Raw genomic sequence first — 14913 nt, 5'->3', positions numbered from 1 at the left:
ACCCTTGTGTTTCTGTGTTCCTCACTCCTGCTGCAGGCCATTGGACGCCCACACATGCCAGCCTACTGGTCTCTGGGATTCCAGCTCTCCCGCTGGGGCTATAACAGCCTTGATGTTCTCAAGGAAACTGTGGATCGCATGAAGCACTATGACATCCCATATGTAAGTATGAATCTTTCACTGTGTGTGCTAACACTCTGAAGTGAATAAAATTATAATGGAGGAAAAGTAATTATCTTACAAAGAGAATTGTAGAATAAAAGGACATTCATAATCTTATGTAGTGGGTTTGCGTGTAATATCTTCATAATGCTTAAAAGAACATTTAAAGTGGGCTGTGAACATGATGTTTAAGTGCTGCTCTTGGCTGCACAGCAGGTGATTTTGGTGTGGATTTGCTGTTAGGCAGTATGAGGTGCTAGCATTTTAAAAACAAATAATGAAAACCAAACTTCTGATGCAGATCACTGCAAAATAGTTGCTAAACTAGGGCTTCTATGTTTTCTTGTAGTCTACTGCTAGGATTACAATTACAGTCTCTTAGATTTCATTACATACATTAGTTGCCTTTTAGAAATACCATTGCATGCATTCTGATTTCTGTATCAAATACTTCAGTCATAGAATCATAGAATAGTTGGAGTTGGAAGAGACCATTAAAGGCCATCTAATCCAATCTCTCTGCAATGAACAGGAGCATCCTCAGCTAAATCAGGTTGCTCAGAGTCCCATCCAACTTAATATTGAATGTTTCTAGGGATGGGGCATTCACCATCTACCTGTGCAACCACCTCATTGGTAGTAAAAAATTCCTTCCTTATATCTAGTCTGAATGTACCCTCCTTTAGTTTACGGCCATCACTCCTTGTCCTATTGCTACAGACCCTACAAAAAAGTCTGACTCCAGCTTTCCCATAAGCCCCTTCTAGGTATTTAAAGGCTTCAGTAAGTACTCCCTGGGGCCTTCCCTTCTCCAGGCTGAACAGCCTGTCCTCATAGCAGAGGTGCTCCAGCCCCTCTGATCATTTTTGTGGCCCTCTTCTAGACTTGCTCCAACAGATCCATGTCTTCCCTGTCTGAGAATTCCAGAGCTGGATGAAGTAATAATGTAATTTTTTACTTGAAAAATGTTTAGGATGTCCAACATTATGATATTGACTACATGGAGCGTCGCCTGGACTTTACCTATGATAAAGTGAATTTTGCTGGTCTGCCAGAGTTCATGAAGGAGATGAAGAAGAACGGAAAGCGCAATATTGTGATTCTGGTAAATTGATGATGTTGCTAATTATTTCTTCTTTTATAAGAACTATTCCCAGAATAGTCTTCATAGCAGTACCTAGGTGCTAACACATGTTAGATTTTCCATTTTCTCATATGTTGAGAAGAGCTGAAGAAAAAGTTCTCACAGATTTAATTTTCAGAAGTGTTGTCTTTATTCGGTGTCTCTCTTCCAGTATCATCTCTATACCAAAACATTAATTCTCTCTAACTTTTTCCCCACTCAGTTATGAGAAATTTTGCCTCTGAGTTGACATTGCTTTCATGCAATTTTTTCCCTGAAACGAACAAATTAATTTAATGCACATACCAAAATAGCTGAATAGTGGAAAAAATTTCTATTCCTAATCACTCTAGAATATACTAACTGCAATTCATGTTTTTTTGTACTTACTTTTTATCTAAACATAAGTGAATGTCAGAGATAATCACTTGTATGCAAACTTGTGGAAAATATATGTTGAACCTCTAACCAAAATTGGCATATGGACAAATGAATTTGTTTGGATACAAGTGAAAATTGGAGTTTTCTATCTTCCCCAGTAAATTTTTCCAACAAAATTTGCTGTTTCTCTCCAGCACTTCCCTGTGCGTGTCCTTGTGCCAAAATGACTCTGTTACAATAGTTAAGTGAGCACCAATGGTGGCAAGGAAACTGGAGACCAATTTAATAGAAATTTATGTGAAGATGAAAATAAGTTAGGAAATTAAATCAAATCCTTTGACAATTTCACAAGATCTTGCTCTCCAGTGTCCCCCAGCAGCTTAGCAGTAGGAGGGCTGCACTCCCCAGAGCAGCCTGCAATTTGTTCTCTATAACCACTAGGTGCAGGATAAGAGGAAAAGCATTTTAAATTGCAGCAGGACAGATTCAAGGCAAACGTTAGGGTAAAGCTGCCTGTCTGCAAGGTGAGCTGAGCAACAGACAGCTGCTGGGGCCAGGGTCCCTCCCCAGGTGGGTGCTGTGAACAGACCCAGCAGATGGATCAGGCATGGCTCAGGCATGGCTGAGCTGACCTGCGGCCACAGGGTGAGGAGGAGGAGACAATCCCACAGGGTTCCTCTCAGCACTTTTTGCTATAACTGTAGATTGTAATCTGTTTTCTACCTAAGTGGTAAGTTTATATCTTTCATCTGGATACTACTTATTTGTCTTTACCTCCAACTGCCAGTCTCTCACCCTTCTATTTTCTTTCTTGATACACTGATTCAAATAAGTGTATTCTCCCTCAGCCTTTCTCTGCTAGGTTAATCAAATACATTTACCTGCAATTATATTGATGGCTCATGCTTTTAAAGAGACTAGGATTCAGTTAATCCAACTGAATCATGATGGACAGGTCACTAATGTTTGGACTCTTAAGTGAAACCAGTCCTTTTTAAATAAGGGCCTTGATCCTCTTCTTGCTCTGGGGGGGCCTGTCAAAGGCTTGTGGAGAGAGACTGAACATCAGAGTCCTGAATTTTGATACAGTTGCTCTTTCACTTGTGCTGGTATATCTGGAGTGAAGCAAGAGCTACTGCATTTTCCTTGTCTAAAAATCATATTATCTTTTTAAATAGATAGATTAAGGCAGAAGTGCCTTCTTCCTGTCCTTATTTTTTCCTCACAGTTTGTTGTGAAGTTTAAAACAAGACTGAGGATGATGGACTAGTCAGCACCACAGATAGCTATATCAGTGTTTTCTTTTTAACTGTGAGTTTTTTGATAGTTTCTTTAAACATACCTTTTATTATTTGCCTAATCTTTCTTTGGTATACTTTAATTTCATTTACTACTAGGACTCTTAAAACCATGCAGCCCAGGCGATCAGTTTCATATTGATAATGGAAACAGCAGCATACATACAGTGATTGCTGCTTGCATACAGCAGTATATATACAGTGAATGCTGCTTGCTAGCCATTTGTCCCTAAAGACGCCTTCCCCTGAAGGTTTCATTCTAAGAAGCTCGGGGGTGCAGCAGTGAAATCAGTTTTCATCAGTGAAGGTTCAAGGCACAGTTTAAATAGTAACAGACTACTAAGTCACTTTGATGGAGAGAAACTTTAAGACAAAAATAGACCCAAATTAAATGGATACATCATTGTAAATAACTAAGCAGTAGTGAGCACATGTGCTGTCAGGACTGATTGCTCTTTCTAACTGTTAGGCACTTTAGGCTCTCTGTAACCTCAATACTGCTCTAAAAATGATCTAATTTCTTAGAGCTGTAACATTAAATACCACATGTCTATTTATTGGTTTATCTCAAAATAATTTGCAAAACAGTAATATAGGAGCAAAATACCAGGAGTTTGGGGTAGGTATTCCTATTTACTCTTGCCTTTCAGTAAATACATGGTAGTCTTTTTCATCACTGTTGGGATGTCTCCAGTCGTTTTGCACTTGCTACTGGGTATGAAGCTACAGGCAAGCAGTCATGGTTTAGTGGCTGAGCTACAGTATCTTCTTCCTTATGAGTTTAACTTCAACATTTTTAAAGCCCTTTCAGTTTCTCAGATGGCACATTCTGCAGCAGTGCAGGGAGGTGTTGCTGTATAAATTGAGCTGTTAGACAGATGCAAAGAACATAGCAACACTTAATTCATGCAATGAGCTAATGGGAATCAAGATAGGAAGCCTTTCTTTCATCCTTCCAATAACCTGTAACCAAGGCCTGGCTTCTGCTCTAGTTCTTTAGCCAAGCTTGTGAAAAAAGAACAAAAGCTGAGCCAGTCTGTCCTTCATTGTTTAAAAGTTAATGAGAAGTATAGGTTGCACTGGTACTGAAGTTTTCTATTTTCACTTTATTAGAGCTGCTGATATCTCTGTCAAAATCTGTCTGTTAGCATTCTTTAGTGATGTAAAGTATTCCCCTAAGTTGAGTTGGGAGCTGGACCACTGTGAAGGGTTTCATTCCCAAGTGACGGTGGGTGCAATCAAGGCAAGTGTAATCCAGTTCGATACTGAAAAAACAATTTTCTTTTTAGGTTCCCCTTGGGTAGTGACAGTAATGGGTATGTTCCCCAAATACAGCAGATTGTTGCCTCCCTCAATGATGATTTCAGGAAATGGGCTCTGACTGCAGCCAATTAGTGTCATGGAAAACCTGTAGTAAATGGATTTAGGGAATGGATTCCATCCATCTCATCTCAAGACCACTTTGATCTCAAGCAAAGCACAGATCCTGTCAGTACAGCCAGCAGTACTGACACTGGCAACCTGCCTGAGGATGACACCCTGAACTCAGTTGTGCCACCATCACTGTGCTTGCTGGTGCCTTACCAGCAGGAGGTCTGCTCCCCATGCTTGCACCCAGTGCTGAGAGCCCTCTGTGACTATGGTCACCTTGAGAGTAGCATGGCTCCATTGCTGGAGCCTCTAAGTGCAGCCCTTCAGCACTTCTCTCTCCTAATCTCTTTTAGAGGCTGCCTCTGTTTAGGGGAAATTGTGACTTTGCATGCCAGCACCTGGTCATTATCATTGCACTAAATAATTGTGCATGTTTCAGCTGTTTCAGAACAAATATATTCTTTAGAAACAAAGAAGTTCTAAGTAACAATGAGTACATTGAAAAATTATAAACATTTTTACTAAAGAGGATCTTCGATGAAAGACCTTGTATACTGTCTATTAAGTCACACTAAAAATAGAAACAGCTAGGAATGACATAAGTGACTAAATACTTGAAAGCCAAGAGCAACATGCTCATGATTCAGAATAATGCTCGATATCTTTAACATTTTTAAGTCCAGTTGTGTGAGCTATAGAGCCAAAAATTTCCAGAGATGAGTTTTTATGGATGTGCATCAAAATATATATTTGGGGTGGGGCCGCAGGTGGACGTGCATCAGTCTGGGTATGTGCTGGGGGCTCACAGGTCTTCAGGCAGTCAGCTGGAGTTAAGGATGCTCAGCACTTCTTCCCAAAAATGCTAAAATGATGAGTGAAGATTTAACAGGCATGAAACTCTTTCCCAAAAACAACCCTTGCAGGCACGGAGAGCTTTTGTTTTCTTTAGGGCAATACTAAACCTGCATAATGTATTAGATTTATGCTCTGGAACAACCTTTCAGCTGAAGGAAACCATAAGTTTGCATTAGGAGTAGCTAATTAAGATGACTTCTTCTAGCCTTCATGTCCCTTGAGAGACATCTTTACCACAATTATAAGATAATTATTGCAGATGGACGGTTTTTTCTTTTGCAAAGTTGGACTATTGAACAAGTTAAAAATGTAATGGGCACTTATAGTCCATATGGAGGTGACACTAGAGCTAAGTAAAGTTAAACAAAATTTCAGACATAATGTAGGGATTTAGCTGTAGCTTTTGTTGTTGAGGCATGGAAGAATATACTTTCCTCACCACGGCTGTGCTTATCAGAGGGCTCACAAGTAAATCAGGCAGTTAATTCAGGTATTTAAATGAGATTTAAAACAAGCCTTTAAAGCAATTTACCATTTGGGTTCTGATATTTTTTTCTTTTTAAGACATTTATTAGTTATACTTCTATCACATTTTGATTAAAGTTCACTGAAATTATTGCACAAGCTACAAATGAATGGAAGAATTGTTTCAATGGTGTTTTTCTCCATTGTGTTTCATAACTGAAAGGTTTTGCCTAAAGCAGAATCTGAGGAAGTAAGATTTTCTAAGGAGAAAGTAAAGAATTCCCTTCTAAAATAGCTGCAGTCTTTATGTGTTCTAAAAAACACAAAGCAGATAGTTGCTTCCAATTAGGGATGTATTGCAAAGTGCACTTACCTCCTTTTGCTTGCAGCTGAATGCTGGGCAGAGTTGCAAAATACCTCTTCATTAACTTGCATCTCAAAGTATTCCTAATTTTATTATTTCCAGCATGGTGTGTGGGCCTCTATCCTCCCCAGGAGCTGATCAGGCTCTCTTTGTATCAGCTTGGTGGCTACTGGTGGTCATCCTGAGGCAGAGAAGTTGTTGGTGTCAATATCAGGGGCAGCAGTGGGAGGTGGTGACCACCCCAAGCAGTGGGAAGAGGCGGGAAGGACAAGCTGTGGGGTGTAAAATGCTGTGCTCTTGATGCCTGGGGAGAGCAGGGGTGTAAGGCCCCACAGGCAGGTAAGAATTGGGGTCTCTGCATCAGACTGGCATAAAACATCCTTGTCCAACATTGGTTTGGAATGGAGGGCTAATGGGGCCCTTTTGAGGTTGGATGTGCCCAGCTTCAAGCCCCTTGAAAAGTTTTAGTTATTCCATCAGTGAGCTGTTGGTGCTGAGGCAGCTGGAATACTTATTGCCTTGGGGGAAACCCAGAGGTGCTCAAGTGTGGGAATGTCCAGCATAGCACACAGTCACAGCAGAGACCTTGGTGGGGGGGGAGAGTAAAAATCTAGTGCCTGTCTTAAAATAATTTGAACATAGAAAGTCTCATAAAAAAAAAATCCATGAGGGTATTTAGTAATTTCACATTGCTTTTGCCTTACACAAGAAATACTCGTGACATATTCTCTAATGACTTTTTCTAAATTATGTGCGCTCAACTCTTATTAAATTTTAATGCTGTTTTCTTCCAATATTTTTGCGATCAGCATTAAGAAAACATAATCTAAATTTTTCTAAAATATAAAATGGAAGAGATTAATTGTTACCTCTGGGATTTCAATAAAGGAAGTGATTGTTCTTTTTAGGACCCTTTCATAACCAAGGATGAGGAGCCAGGCACTTACAGACCTTATGAACTCGGCCAGGAAATGGGAGTGTGGGTGAACAACTCTGATGGTGTGACTCCTGCTGTTGGGCAGGTGGGTTTTTAAATTTTGTGATGCATTTTGTCTAGTTCTGCTTCAAAACAATAAAGCAGCAGCGTAATAGAAATGGGGAAATAACCAGGATTTACGTTTCTAACCCCTAGGCCTGGCCTCCTGGAGATTCTGTGTTTCCTGACTACACCAACCCCAGGACAGTGGAATGGTGGACCCAGTTGTGTCTGGAGTTCAAGGATGTCCTTGACTACGATGGCATCTGGATTGTATGTCTCATTATATCTGCCCTTCCTTCTTTAAAAAAAAGAAAATGAAGATTTTTCATGTGTCTTGCTCTCTTTAAAGGATATGAACGAACCATCCAATTTCATGAGAGGCCAGATACCTGGATGTGCTGACACTGAAATCAATAACCCTCCTTTCATTCCTAGTAAGTATAATAGTATAACTTCATTGCCATGAATTATTTATTAATATTATATTTTTATTTCTATATTATATTAATTATATTGATTATATTAATAATATTATATTATAATATTAATATTGTCATTTCATTGTGGGGGGTTTTGTTTGGTTTTTCTTTTTTGTTTTCTTGTTTGTTTTGTTTTAAACCTGGATAGGCTATATTTTAGGGGAGAAAAAAATTCCATTCTATGATTTTCCATATTTTCCTGCCTGTTCTTAATGTTCAATTACATATTTGTTCAAGACTCCAGTGGCTCAGCTTTCATGGAGTATCAAAAACAATCACTTTCCTCAGTCCAGGGTTCTGCCTCATAACAGGACTAGAAAAATGACCTTTCCTGCCATTCTCTGAGTAACTGGTCCATATCAGAAAAAGGGCAAGATCCCTATATACTGTAACTCAGCTACAGACTTATGAAGTAACCCTTGCCACTGCTAGTCCCAGAGGTGGGCAGTCTCTGCCTTCTCACAAACTATGACAAGGGAGATGGTGCCTTAGTTCAATATATTTCCTTTCTCTTTGGAAAGAAATTTTCACTGTGTTACTAGTAATGGGCTAAAAATAAGTTTTAAAATGTCTAAGCCTATGGGAAACTTACAGGAATGGGAAAGTCTCTTCCAGTAGCTGAGTTAATGATATGCTCATTCTTCCCCAGGAGGCCATGAGTACCTATGATTATTGCCAGTGGTGTGGCAGTTAATCCAGCCAACATTTCCCCAGGAAAGCCCAGCTGCCTGAGCAATGTTAATATGCAGTAGGAAGCTGATACATGAGGGTTGGAGTATTGGCAGTGGAGTACTGGAAATGTCCCCTTTTCCCCTTCAGGCTTTTGTACTCTCATGAGAATTCTAAATTTTCTTTATTAAATGGCAATTTTTTTTTTGTTTTTTAACTTTGAATATAAGAGAAACATAAACATAACAAAAAGATGACAAAAAATTAGAAAGAGATTGAAAACTTTTAAAAGCAGGAGCGCGTTTAATGATGATTTTGGTGTTTGCTCTCTTTGTGGGGTAACCACTGCATATTTACCCCGTGGGTCTTGACCAAAGCCCAGGAACTGATGAGAATTTCCCCCTTTGCCTTCAATTACCTTCATTTTATGTCAGCCTTCAGAGCTGCATAAGAGATGTGAGACACTGGGTAAACTGGCCAAAAGAGCAGAGCTCCTTTACATCACAAATAGAGGACAGAGATGAGCCCATACAGTGGCTTGTGAGTCGTGCAGCTGAGCTTTGTGAAGATTAGCATTGACGTCTGAGCCACTAGGAGGGACTCAGGCCTAGAGGCCTCCATGCCACGTAAGGACACAGAGATACTGAAGACAGGAGTGTTTTGAGCCCAGTTTCTCTGACCTGACTCATGCACATATGCCCCTGCTTCTGCTTGTGACTAGCAGTGTTAGAATGATATCATGGAATTGTAGATGGGTTTGTGTTAGAAGGGACCCTCAAACCCATCTTGTTCCAGCCCCCCTAGCATGGGCAGGGACACCAGGCCAGGTTTCTCAAAACCCTATCCATCCTGGCCTTGAACACTCCCAAGTATGGGGCATCCACAGCTTCTCTGGGCAGCCCGTTTCAGTGTTTCACTACTCTCACAGGAAATAATTTCTTCCTTGTGTCTAACATAAACCTATTCTCTTGAAACCATTACCCTCTGTCCTATCACTCCATGCCCTTTTAAAAAGTCCCTTCCAGGTTTCTTGTGGGTTGTGTTCAGGTACCAGAAGGCTGCTCTCTCTTCCCACAGACTTCCCTGCTATTGGTCTTCTTCTGCAGCCAGGAGACCTAGGAATTACATCCCAACATGTAGGGAACCTATTTTAAACCAGTGTTTAAGGGCTTTCTTTTCTATTTCACTTTATAGAATAGGTGCCTGTTCTTAGCTGTCCAAGCCCTTGACTTATGTAGCTATGAGAGGTGCCCTAAGCTGTTTAGTCCAGTAAGACATTAGCACCTTCCTGGGGTTAGCAGAGTTTTGGGAGCTCACTATTGTCTTAGGTGATTTCATCTGTGCAAGTCCCAGTCTCAGAGCCTCAGGCTTTCTGTCAGTGTAACCTTCAACCTCCTTATCTAAATTTTATAATCATGATTACATGGTTTGAACTTCTGGTTTAAGCCAGATGTCCTCCAAATCAATTTTCTATAAAACACTTTATACTGAAGATTAATATGCAATTGTAAAATAATCAGTATTACTGAGGCAGAATACAAAATATTCAGAATAAGAATGAAGCACAAACCTATGATTCGTGTGGTAGCATTTTCTCTCCTATCCCACCTTAAATTTATAGGGCTAATAATCAAGAACCACTGGGACATTAGGTGTGACTTTCCTCAGAAACAGTGTCTTCTTCAAAGACGTATCGGTCAAAGTTACTTGGAAATTGCCTATAAATTAAGTTTTTTCTAATGTAGATCACCAACAGTGGAGTCTTTGTGTCTAAAGATCCAAACACAAGGATTGTAGCTGTGGTGGCACAGCAGGGCTGAGAGGCTAATGGGGTTTCAGGTGCAGAGAAATCGTGATAATGAACTGCAAGCATACAGGAAGTGTGATTAGGCAGGGAGATTGTTTGTTCATGGAGAAATATTTACAATAGTGCATGCACCTAATTAAGCAGGAAAAAAAAGAATTTTTGAGAATTCCCTTTCTTTTTTATTTTCAGAGAATTTTACAATATTTGCAACTCCATCTCTAAAAATAAATATAACGTTGTCTTGGTTTGAAAGACAGGTGTCTGCTATTTAAGGCAGGAGCCTCCCTTAAGGAAAATGTAAACTCCTTCCTTTCAAATTATTATAATTTTGAAATTAAGGGGCTCTCAGGCAAAGATGTGGGAATAGGAATAACAGTTTTTTTACTAATATATATAACAAGGCCAACAAGACAACAGCAGCTGCAGCATTAATAATAAACCGAGCCAGGAACCCAGTCCCCGCCTTTCGGCCACGGCCCTTTCCCTCTGGTGCAGTTCCGGGCACGGCCAGCAGGGGCGCTGCTGGCTCCCAGCCGGCAGGGCAGGTGCGGTGATTCCCCCGCGGCTGCAGGGGGCGCTGTGGAGCGGGCTCGGGAGCACACGGTAATGGCGGCTGGGCCCAGACAGGGAGGGATGGAGGAGAGGCTTCGCTCCACAAACCCTGGGGCAGCCGGTCCCAGTGCCCCAGCAGGACTCTCGGAAGCAGCAAGCTGGACTGGCAAGATGTCTCAGCAAGCAGGGAATGAGTGCAGCAAAAACTCAGAGCAGTGCTGAAGAAGCAGTGGGGGTAGAGCAGCAGCTGCCCAGCTCCCAGCAGGGCAAGGAGAGGTGAGCTCAGGATCCTGGACAGATGGAGATAGGTCCCTCTCTTGGTGAGGTGGGTGTTAATAAGGTCCCAGTTCAGTGGCTGCTCTCAAGAGCAGACACTCACACCTTCACAGAAGCAGCAGCTCTGTGCTGGGCTCTGGCAGCAGCAGCCAATTCCCTTCCCCAAGCAGCAGCTCCAGCCGTTCTCCTCCGAAGCTGAAAGAGCGCCAGCAGCTGCCCCAGGTCCGTCCTTTACCTGACCAATTCCTGCAGTATCTCCCTCCTCAGAGAGAAACTCCCAGATAAGAGAAGTGCAACCAGATGCCCTCCACCCCTGAGCTTGGCCACTTCTTTTTTTTAGGTTTTTCTTAGGTACCCAGTCATTAGTGTTTCCTAGCAGCTTATGGGAAAAAAATTCCCTAAGTGAAAAGGAACAAAAGGAAATAAACCTAATTCCCAGCAAATGTGAACATAAACATCTGACCTGCCCAAGTCCTGCTGAACTTCATGAGGCATTTTCACAGTGGTTACCTGAAGAGTATGGAAATTTTTTTTTCCCAAATGGGCTTTGCCAACATCTCTTTGATATGGGATCAAAGACCAGGCAGCATCTGTGCAATATTTTTACTGTTAACTAACAATTGTCATTGTGTAAAATAATGTATTCTTAATTCAGCAAAACAGAAATTTTCTTTCTATTACTTACTGAATACATGACACCTGTACAGATACTTTGAATTATTGTACATAGAACTTGAAATTAATTATCAGTGTTTATTCAGTCCCCTCCCCTCTCCAAGGACATGTGCCTGTCTGCAAACAAGCATTTGTGGCTATGTGCTAACCTCAAATCAGTGCAGGCCCAGCCCTTCAGCTTTTCCTCTTCCCAAATATTTTGGTGTTTTCACCCCTAAATGTGTAGAAGTGGGAAGAGACTAGAATTGTGATGTATATGATTTTACAGTGGTTTGTATCATTCTCAGCCATCTCTGATCGTTCCCTGGCGGAAAAGACACTGTGTCCTGACTCTAAGACTTACCTTGGAGACCACTACAACACACACTCTCTCTTTGGCTGGTCCCAGACAGAACCAACTTTCAAGTAAGTTTTCTAAATATTTCTAATCAGATTCCAGGTGATTAAAATGCATTTTAAAAGTCGCTGACGTTACCTGGAAAATCTGTAATAGTATTTAATAAGAAACAGATCCATGTCTTGTTTCATTGTTTGCCTTTTAGTAAGAAGTTTCAAGAAAAAAGAACCTTGGAAAAAGGAACAGAATCCTTTCTAATTTTATGTTCCTCAGCTAAATTGGGATGTATGTGTAAGGCCTAACTTTACTGCTTTTGTATATCTAGAGGAAGATGCTCCTGTGCTCTGTTAGAGCTTCTCAGGAGCATTGGCAGCAGAAGCAGCCTTGTGTGGTGTCAGGGGTATTTATCTGTCCCTTCACTATTTGTGGTAGATGAGCTTCTGTCTCTGTCAGTGGAGAATCCAAACTCTACAGGTCCCCTGGCTGCTTCTGGAGCTGCCTGTGGTTCCTGGCAGGCAGTGTTTTGCAGATTGGCTTGGGGCTCATTTGGTTCAGGAGGTTAGAGCTGCATTGCAGCACAGTTGCTGTCAGCTACTGTAAAACTCATTTTGCAGCTGGGAAGCACTCAAAGCCAGCTTACACAGGCAGACTGTTGCCGTGGAAAGCTAGGGTGAAATGAAATGGGCTGGTCATGCCTTTTCTGGCAGGGATTGAGCTAAAACACTGGGAAATTTCATACCACAATAGAAGAGCCAAAGCAGGGGTCCACGTGTGGCCTGTTTCAGCATTTAGCACTCATCTTCAGAAGCTGGATTCTGATAGCATACAGAGGACATGGTTAAGTGAGCTTAATTCTGGTGTTGATGTATTTGTATTTTATATGCCAAGTCTAGGGCAAGGGAAGCCCTGAGAAAAAACAGAAGTAGTTTGCCAGCTCTTTCTGGGCCTGGCTGAAGCACAGTTCTGCTTTTGAGAGAAAGAACAGGAAGCCCTTGAACCCTGGACTTCTTACCATGGTTTTTGGGCCCCTATTCCCCAGTCTTCAAAGAAATCTTCCCAACAAACTTATTTTGCTCGGCCAAATGTGGAAAAGACCACAAAAAGTATATGTAGAGGTTGATTTTGCTGCAAAGCTTGGAGATTTTGCTGAAGTATTTTTTGTACATACTCATTTGGGTTTCTCAAATACATTTCCTTTTAAGGCTGGTTGCATATCCTTTCTGCATTCACTCTTCACAAAGAATATATTAAATGAAATTACTGACAGAAATATTTAGCACCCAGCATCAATTGCAAGATATTGGATGAAAATGAATGGCAATTCCATAATCGTATAAAAAAAACAATTCTAAGAATTATTGTAAGGCAGACAGGGAATAGGATATGTGTCATCTGGCCTATGTCAAATGGTTTAAATTTGAATACATAAACTAGCAGCCATCAGTTTGTGCCTAGCTTAATGCCAAGTGTTATTTGCACATGATATTCTGTAAATAATTTAAATCAACAAATGCATTTGACAGCATTAGGACCTGCTCTGCAATGGTTTGTGAAAGACTGAAATTATTCAATAAATTACTGTTACAAATTGTTTTTGCAGCTCTGGCTCATAGTTGAGTTGATCTGATATTGCCCTCATTAGCACCTGTATTTGCAAATGGAGCCCAAGACAGCCGGAGGAGAGCACTCCTGCTCAAGACATCCATGAAAAGCTCCAAAATAACATTTACACGAAGCACACAGAGTCTTGTGCGGTTATTGGCCCACCAGTGCACCTGCAAACCAGAACCAGCAGGTCCCCCACGGTTCAAGAGCTGCACCTCTTGCTGCATATGGCCCCTAAGGTTAATGCATTCAGCTTTCTTCCATGAAAGCTGCTGGGTTTTTTTTTGCTTCAGAAGCAAGTGTTGAAGCACTTTAAAGTCTCTGTCCCATTACAGACCCAAGAGCAAACACTGGGCCATGATGAATACAGGTGAAAGAACTCTTGATGAAATCTCATTAAGAGAAGGGAGAAAGAAGTAGATGGTGAATGACATGATTAATATTTCATGCTAGAATTTCCCAGAGAATCTAAATTGTGTTGCCCAAATCATATTAAAGAGGAGGTGAATTTGAGTTCCTGCAATATAAAATGCTGCAATTTACAATTATGTACAAAGAATATCCTATTCTGAGGAATTTTGTAATAGATTTGTTTGTAAGGCACATTCCCTTGATTTTTTGGTGATACAGCAAAATTATTTTCTAAATGCAAAGATAAATTCATTGTACCACTAACTCTGTAATGAAACCTCATATATCAAAAAAGACAGGAAACCAGAAAAAATACTACAAGGATGAGGTAGCATTTTGAATGATTACAGGTTTGTTTTCTATATTGATTATTTATTTTTTATAAGATGTTTAGATATACTTTTGATATTTTTGTGTGGTTTAGGCTTTTTGGTTTTGTGTTTTGTTGGGGTTTTTTATGATTTAATTCCTGGGAATTGGAACTTTATTTACCAACACAAATCTCTAAATAAATCCTGTGTTGAAAAAAGTACAAAAATATATTATTTTTTAGGAACTCATTGGACACTTAATTAAATATACTATTATAGAAAGGAAATTATTATTGGAATTTTCATTTTGAGACACTGCTTGAGAATAAATTAAATACAAATTATTATTTAGGAAGATTAAAAGTACCTGAGACAAATTGTTTTCTGAATCAGATAGGTTTTTTGTTTGTTTGTTTTGTTTTGGCCACTGTGTAAATCTTCCTTTTATTTGCAGTTTTGCAGCCACATTTTCAAGTGAGTAAGGATCACAATAATAATTGTTTCATGAACAATACCCTTTCAGATGAAATTGTGCCTGAATGCTCAGGTTGATTTGAAGATGTTTTGGTTTCCATTCCTGTTTTTGATGATCTTGTTGCATTTCTTTGCAGTGTGGTCCAGCAGGCTACTGGAAAGCGGGCGTTTGTCTTGAGTCGGTCCACGTTCGTTGGCAGTGGCAAGTACGGCGCTCACTGGCTCGGTGACAATTTCTCTCTGTGGAAGGACCTGCGCCGCTCGATCATTGGAATCCTGGAATTCAACCTCTTTGGCATTCCCTATGTAAGTCTGGCAT

The 14913-nt window shown here is 40.5% G+C and overlaps 1 protein-coding gene across 1 annotated transcript in view; it reads left to right on the top strand.

Annotated features, from left to right (window-relative positions):
• Positions 1 to 14913, top strand: part of LOC132327774 (sucrase-isomaltase, intestinal-like) — a 60190-nt gene that overhangs the window by 24126 nt on the left and 21151 nt on the right. The window contains exons 8-14 of the mRNA XM_059847313.1: positions 37 to 162; positions 1136 to 1267; positions 6928 to 7041; positions 7152 to 7268; positions 7348 to 7432; positions 11744 to 11861; positions 14732 to 14900. Coding sequence (XP_059703296.1) covers positions 37 to 162; positions 1136 to 1267; positions 6928 to 7041; positions 7152 to 7268; positions 7348 to 7432; positions 11744 to 11861; positions 14732 to 14900 — 861 coding nt within the window. The remainder of the gene's footprint in view (positions 1 to 36; positions 163 to 1135; positions 1268 to 6927; positions 7042 to 7151; positions 7269 to 7347; positions 7433 to 11743; positions 11862 to 14731; positions 14901 to 14913) is intronic.

Source organism: Haemorhous mexicanus, chromosome 5, assembly GCF_027477595.1.
Source record: "Haemorhous mexicanus isolate bHaeMex1 chromosome 5, bHaeMex1.pri, whole genome shotgun sequence".
In the NCBI taxonomy this organism is placed as follows: domain Eukaryota; kingdom Metazoa; phylum Chordata; class Aves; order Passeriformes; family Fringillidae; genus Haemorhous; species Haemorhous mexicanus.
Note: the sequence above shows the minus strand (reverse complement) of the source record. Positions and strands in the feature narration are given on the sequence as shown.